This window comes from Copidosoma floridanum, unplaced genomic scaffold (assembly GCF_036245765.1).
Source record: "Copidosoma floridanum isolate Cflo_tuat_1 unplaced genomic scaffold, Cflo_Japanese_pri ptg000001l, whole genome shotgun sequence".
Lineage (NCBI taxonomy): Eukaryota > Metazoa > Arthropoda > Insecta > Hymenoptera > Encyrtidae > Copidosoma > Copidosoma floridanum.
This window is the reverse complement of record NW_028321878.1, coordinates 1,709,751-1,716,818: the sequence shown is the minus strand read 5'-3', so window position 1 is coordinate 1,716,818 and position 7,068 is coordinate 1,709,751. Positions and strand designations below refer to the sequence as shown.

The window sequence follows — 7,068 nt, the reverse complement described above, 5'->3', positions numbered from 1 at the left end:
ATATACTTTTTTATCCCAACCACCGTCGCCGCAACTCCAGCACATTATATTATTATTAAACGAGTATATATATACTACAGGTTATCTCGTGCACTCCGAATGGTTGACCGCACCTATACATATACGTATGTGCATCGATACCTGCGTATGGGTTTAATTTACCGTGTATAGTTGGCGGGTATCGGTATCAGGGGTGGAAAATTGCGGCTCTCCGGCGCGGGGTACACTTGTATAGACGGCGGCCTTGCAGCCAACTGTTGCTCCCGCTGAGAAATTACACGATAGGAATCGCCGGCATTATCTCAAGTTCGGAATGTGCAGCTGCAGTCGAGAGTGGGCAAGCGTGCATGTTAAAAAAAAAAAAACAACAAAAAAAACAGAGCAACAACGACCGGTAGTCTCTGTCTGCTTGCGTGTAAGTAGTGGATGCATGCATGGTGGTGGTAATGGTGACCCACAACGCAACAACGGTCCCGACCCGGACTCTCGGGCTCGCGTGCAAGTGCTGTATACATAGGTACACGCAAAAATACAAGACAACACGCACGCCTAATACATCTCTCGCGCTGATTTATGCTCCAATCTTTGCATGCACCCATACGCATATATATATGTGAGTTACCCATATACCTACGCATGAGTGTGTGCAGGTATGCACAAGCCGGCCCGGCTGATCCGCGCTTGACAATTGGGCTGCTGCAGATGCCGTACTGTCCACTTTCCCATTTTCAGACTCCACACACGATACGTATGTATATATATATACGCGTGGATATATATAATGCGGACCCGCATTTATTTGTCTCTCGCCACATCTATACGTATATAATTTGTACCTACTCGTTGCGCAACGTATCAATTAGCTCGAGCCCCACGCGGGCTTTCTTCTTCGTTCCTATATGTATTTATAGATCCTGCGCGTATGGGCTCTCGCGTGACGTGTGAATTGCGCCCGGCCGCCCGCACCCGAGCCTCCAATTTATGTACTTTCGATAGCTTCGTTATACACCTACTTGTGTATTCATGCATGCAGTAAGTGTATGGGGCAAAGGTGCTGGTTACGAGGTGTTGGGTTCTTGTACATGGTTTATGGTGTCGTGACACTGTTTTTTTTTTTTTTTTTTTTTTTTTTTTTTTTCCATATCGTGGCACGCGGGTTTTAATTGCTGTATCCTATAATTGTTTCAAACAATACCTTAAGCTGTTTCATTTCTGAATGTTTTTTAAAATTATTTTCAACTTTTTTTTTTTTTTTTTCCTCACTATAGTGGCACTGCGTTAAGATGATTTCGAAAAAAAAACTTTGTTTTTTCAACATTCAATTAAGTATTAATGATTATACACCCCATGAAGATGCTGAATCCTCACTTATGGCTTCAAAAGCGTGGTTTTTTCATGATTATGATTAATTTTTTAAAAATTTAAACGTAGTAACGGACAAAAAGATCTTAGCATATTTGGACCTCACTGAAATAAGGAAATTCCAAACTGTAACATTTGTAGTCTCATTTTGACTTTTTTTTCACGACACGATCCAATATTATTATTGTTATATTTACATGAAGTTAGCATAACGAAAGGACACCTGTGCTTTTATATAAAATTAATAGCTCTGGGCGTTTTAAATGGGACGTCGGTTCAACAATAATTTACCATGCAAGACTTCCAAATGTGTCAAGTTTATTCTGCAGGCATAAATAATCAGTGACACTTCGCGGTACCATTTCTTTTTTCCTAGTATTTTCTTTGAATTAAAAAAAAAAGAAAAAAAAAAAAAGAAAAGAAATTAGCCCCAACAAAACCGAACATGATAATTATCATATACCATATAACGCCTATTAAGGCCAAAGAGAAGCAGGTATACGGGGTGTCGAAATTATTGAAAAATTAAAATAATCCCCAAGCAGGTATAACCCGCGTATAATGCACTTGCACGTCTCTTGCTCAACGCGATTTCGAGAGAGAGAGGGTAAGGTCGTGACTGGATGAGGCTGTATATATATACATATACGGGGCAGTGCATGCACAAAAGGCGCATTGTCCCGTGCACATCTCGGCAAACGCCACACGCGGGGTCGTTAAAAGTAATTGAATGGATTTGGAGAAGCTGCGCCCGAGAATGGCTTATGTAGTACAGGTCGAAGAGGGTCGAGAGGGGCAGGGTTGACCTGGGGTTATTCGGGCATCACCGCGACCTTTTCGATGCACATGCTGCACAATCATAATATATACATATGCACCACATCGGCTTATGCCCCCCGCGTTCGCTTCGCTCTCACAGTATATACTTGAATGATGAAACGAGTGCCATGAGATAAATATATTATACGCAGCCATGCCTTCCCCCATCTTCTGCTCCTATACATATAACTTCAGGCGCATGACGGCGGCGTCCTCGGTATAATACGTATAGGTATAAACGAGCCTGACACTGCTGATGGTATATAATAATATGCCTATGCAGCCAGGTATAGCATGCGCGAGAGCAAGTTACATCGCGAGCCTCCCATATGATCTCTCTCTCTCTCTCTCTTTTTGCTGCCACTGCTGCTATTACTATTTTACTATTGAATTATCGAGCGCTCGTTTTCCCACAAACGCGTGGGAAACTGCATACTACACGTACGCGCGCCCCTTTTCTCTCTCTCTCTCTTTGCATCTTCAAGGGTACAATATGTGCGATTCTATAGTTTCGTCTTCTTCTTCTTCTTTTTTGCCTTCTGTGTATAATTATCTTGTTTTCTTGCCCCCTACATGATTATGTAGTTGGCCTACTGATTTACTTTGATTAAAATTTAAGGGTATCAAAGAAATCATATTACATTGTTGATACTCATCGTGAAAACTTGTTATAAAAGTAAAAAGTAAAACCTTGAACTCTCTCGATTAATAAGAAAAAAAAAAAAAAGCGGAGTATAAATTAGGCTTCTTGCGTTTTGTTGAAAAGTTCAAAGTAGTAAGCCCAATCTTGAAACATTTGTCCCATGATGGAAAACGATTGAAAAATCAACGCAACAGGTGGTAAGAGTGTACAGAATAACGGAATAATACAACTGCATTGGACGTTTTTTTGTTTTACATTGATGAATCGTGCGTTTTTATTGAGCGTGTATTCACTTGATATACATAATATTTACACACACCGTCAATTGTCAAATCGAGTCGTAATAAAAAAAAAAAAGGTTTTCATATTTACTTATGTGTCGTTATATACATGCGTACACACACACACACACGCGTGTACACAATGCATGATAAAAAAATGGCGTGGCATCGTGAACTCTCGCGACAGAAGAAGAGGGGAGGGGGAGGAAACAGTTGGAGATGAAATAGAGGTAGAGGAAAAGAGAAATGAAAGCCGATATAATTTTACAGGTACAATATACACATGGGTTTTTCGGGACGCGCTTGAGCTCGAGTTCTCTTCTCATTGTCAGGTACTTCTCTCCTCCGATTTCTCCGGTCTTCCGTTGTTGGTGGACCGTAAGATATTATTAGCTTCCAACGGTGAGTTCCTTTCCTGCGGTAGAGTATCATCGGGGGGTGAGGGGACGTGGGGCGGGATTATTAAAAGCACACCCTAAAATTAGATGTGTCCGTGTCCGCTGACGATGGCTGCTCCGTGGCCGGCGCCGTGCGTCGTGATTTTGCCGGATGGGCCGGCGATCACGGCGGAACCCGCATCGGGACCCGACACAGCTACCGGTCCAGCGTGGGGACCCGCCACTGCCACTGGTCCTGCGTAAGAAGCGACTTTATTTATTTTGCACGATATTACGACCTCCGTATACAATGGTATCCCGTCACTCTTTCACCAGAGCAAAAGTGAAGCCATGTAAAATCACCATTTAGGAACGGAACTTTAACAAAGGAATTTTTTATTTCCAAGCTTTAATGGAAAAAACGGGATTTTTAACATCAAATGTGCAAATCCTCGTTCTGTATATGGCACACTGGTTCTTGTGCATTTTACTCCGGAGAGTCAAGTAAACACTTTGTTTATTTTTCTGAGCTGAGTAAAAGTGAAAACTTACCTGCGTGCGGGCCAGCAAGTGCAACTCCGTGAGCGTGTGGTCCAGCAACCGCGACTCCATGAGCGTGGGGCCAAGCTCCGTAGTGGGCGGGGGCTACCGCGTGGCTAATGTATCCGTGGTGACCCCCAGCGGTCAATATCGCACCGTGTCCGGGGTAACCGTAGCCGGCGTGGCCGGCGTAGCCGTAGCCAACGTGTCCGGGGTAACCGTAGCCAACGTGGCCGGGGTAACCGTAGGCGCCATGGGCCACACCGTGAGGCCCTACACCTGCACCGGGAAAAGACGATCGGCACACATGAGTAAAGGTCAAGTGACACTTCACTTGGTTTTCGAAATTTAGTGACCCACAATAATTGCGTTCATAATATCTTGGATTCGAGGATGATTCGTTATAGTTCAATTATACTAAAAATTTTTTTTTTTTTTTTTTTTGAGATCTTGGAAGCACCCAAGCAACACACGCACCCACTGACGGAACGTTTTTACAATTTTTCAAGCGACTTGGTATTCCCCCTTCACAATTATTGGCGAATCAATTAGTAAGATTCTTAAGATCAATTGACCGACGTTAACCTAACGCGATAAATGATCAATATAGTTGCTATTTTACTCATCACCGTCACTTTGGTGACAAAGCGCAATCCCCAAGCAGTCCTACTCACCGTAGTGCTCATGATGAGGTCCGTAATGTTCAACGTAAGATGGACCGGCAACGGCACCGGTGACGACCGCGCCGTGGTCAACAGCACCAGAGATACGGGCAGGTCCCACAACTGGTCCGGCCAGGGCCGAGGGGCCGTTGGATCTTTGGAGCAAATTAATGTTTTCGTTGTCGCATTAGAAATTTTAAGCTGCTTCCTAGTAAGTTTAAGTTTTTAATAACGAAACAATAAAATTGCAGTGTCCAAACATGAGTTGAATAATGACTAAGATATAAGTAGAAAAACAATGTTAATAAAACGTAAATGCAAAATATTTCCCATTTTAATAAAATCGTGAAATAACATAGACTGATTTTTTAATTGAAATATCGATTGAAAAAAAAATCAAATTATTATTTTTACGCCGGAAGGACAGTCGTAAGTGCACTACACCGTTTCTGCTACTTGACGAGAGTACTCTTGGATTTGAAGAAAAAAAGAGTTTCAATACCACCAAACTACACCTACGACTTTTTTCACGTGTAAAATATGCCAAGTCAGAAGTTCTGACTCAGAACTGTAAGTGCAACTTTTCATTTTTCCATCAGAGAGATTTTTTTTTTTTTTTTTACTTTGTGGTCAATCCTTATTTGGATAATATTCATTAAGTTATTTTATGGGTAAAAATATCAATCAGCAGGTATTGAGCACAAGCTGCACTTACAATTTTTCTTCTCCAAAAAGTTGGCGATGAATCAATTCAGTCTATTTATTTATTTCGAGATTTTCACTGGCTAAAAACACTATACAAATGCAAAAGTAATATTGACAAAAAATGAAAATAATAATACTAACGCACGAAGGGCGTTTGACGTAACTTCAGATTTTAAATTAAAAAAAAAAAACACAACAAGTTAAATTCCACAATAATCCATTCATATAAAATAATCCCGAGGAAAAAAAAAAAAAAAAAAAAAAAAAGAAAATATAAATTGTTAGGTATTTAAATATTATCTTACGGTCCGACAAGGGAGTTGGGTCCCGTGTGGGGTCCAGCCAAGGCAACGCCGCCGTGGTAACCGTGTCCGTAGGCGTGTCCGAGCCCAAGATGCGGCAGGACGCCACGCTTGTCACGCTGCTCGGCACTGACGACCGAAATGACGGCAAGGCAGATCAGCTGCGAACAGTAGTCAAAAAGATTCTTCCATCAATTACGGAAACTCACTATATGCTTTCGGCGCGGACATCGGAGCCGAAGTAGTACAAGCGCGGGCGCCACAAGTAGAAAAACCCGAGAATGGTAAGACGCGCCGGAAGCGGCGAACCGAAAACGAGCGCGGAAACTATAGATATAATATTGATAAATACACCACAGAGCTCGGGCTCGGCGTGTACATGTATATATATATACGTAATGTTGAGGTACGTGTACTTACAAAACCCTTCATGATGTCGGCTGTCGATAGACTGAATGTTCCGGCAAGCTTCAGTCAAGGTGCTTTTATAGTCGTGTCGAGGCGCGCCCCCGCCGGGCCCCCCTCGCGTCTACGATAGTCCCTTCGAATCGAGCGATCGACCACACCGGCGCGGAGAGCGAGAATAGAAAACGGGGGAGCCAACGGTGCTCGCTCCAGCCGCCGATCCATTGTGCAAGAAGGTCGCGGACACACCCAATGAACGGCTCTTACAACAATATACCTGCGTTACCCGCGTCCTTCGCGAGCGGAGGCTGTAAGGCCACGCGCCCCCGTTTACCGATACATATACACGCATATCTCTCCACGGGCCCCTTTCTTTTCCCCCTGCCTCGATCTCTCTCCTCCCCCTACCGGTGGCGTAAAGCTCTGGACTAGTTTTCCCAACGCGGCCTTTGTCCACCGCGGGAGACACACCCCGTCGTCGCTCGCCTGGTCTTTTTCTTTTGTTTTGCCGTATAAATTTAGACGCCGGTCTGCGCGGGCCCGCCACTTGCCGCGGAGCAGTCGCCGTGCACCTGCCCTACTCCCCGAGGTCCGTGTATATATACGTGCCCTGACGCCGATACCGAGCCTACGCCCTGCATTGCACCGGTAATTCAACCTATACATATACTTTATATACGCTACGCACCTCATTGCTCCATTTGTCTTGCCACGCATATTATAATATACGGCGACTAAGTAATCAGACCGAATCGCAACTCCTGTGTCTGCCCTCCGTGACCAATCGCACCTGTAATTTTGTAACCCTCGATCGCGCAAGCAAAAAAAAAAAAACCTGAGATCGGTAAATTTCGCGCCACTCATAAATACGAGGCTTGAAAATCGGCGCATGTATACCTACATATATAAATAAGGTGTTTGCGAAACGTCGAGCAGCTCTGTAAACTACTCGCTGAACCGTTTGCCCTCGGC

General features: G+C 43.7%; 1 protein-coding gene across 1 annotated transcript; it reads right to left on the bottom strand.

Moving 5' to 3' along the window:
• Positions 1-3,101: 3,101 nt before the first annotated feature.
• Positions 3,102-6,123, bottom strand: LOC106636299 (uncharacterized). The gene is made up of 5 exons (XM_014348657.2): positions 6,112-6,123; positions 5,695-5,852; positions 4,697-4,839; positions 4,035-4,301; positions 3,102-3,738 (listed from the first exon to the last, which is right to left on the bottom strand). The coding sequence occupies exons 1-5, from the start codon at positions 6,121-6,123 to the stop codon at positions 3,587-3,589; spliced, it is 732 nt and encodes a 243-aa protein (XP_014204143.1). The 3' UTR covers positions 3,102-3,586.
• Positions 6,124-7,068: the final 945 nt, after the last annotated feature.

Coding starts and splice junctions, on each gene's coding strand:
- LOC106636299 (XM_014348657.2), bottom strand. Junction 4,840..5,694: donor CCCAACTCCCTTGTCGGACC/GTAAGATAATAT, acceptor TTTGCTCCAAAG/ATCCAACGGCCCCTCGGCCC. Junction 3,739..4,034: donor ACTTGCTGGCCCGCACGCAG/GTAAGTTTTCAC, acceptor CTTCTTACGCAG/GACCAGTGGCAGTGGCGGGT.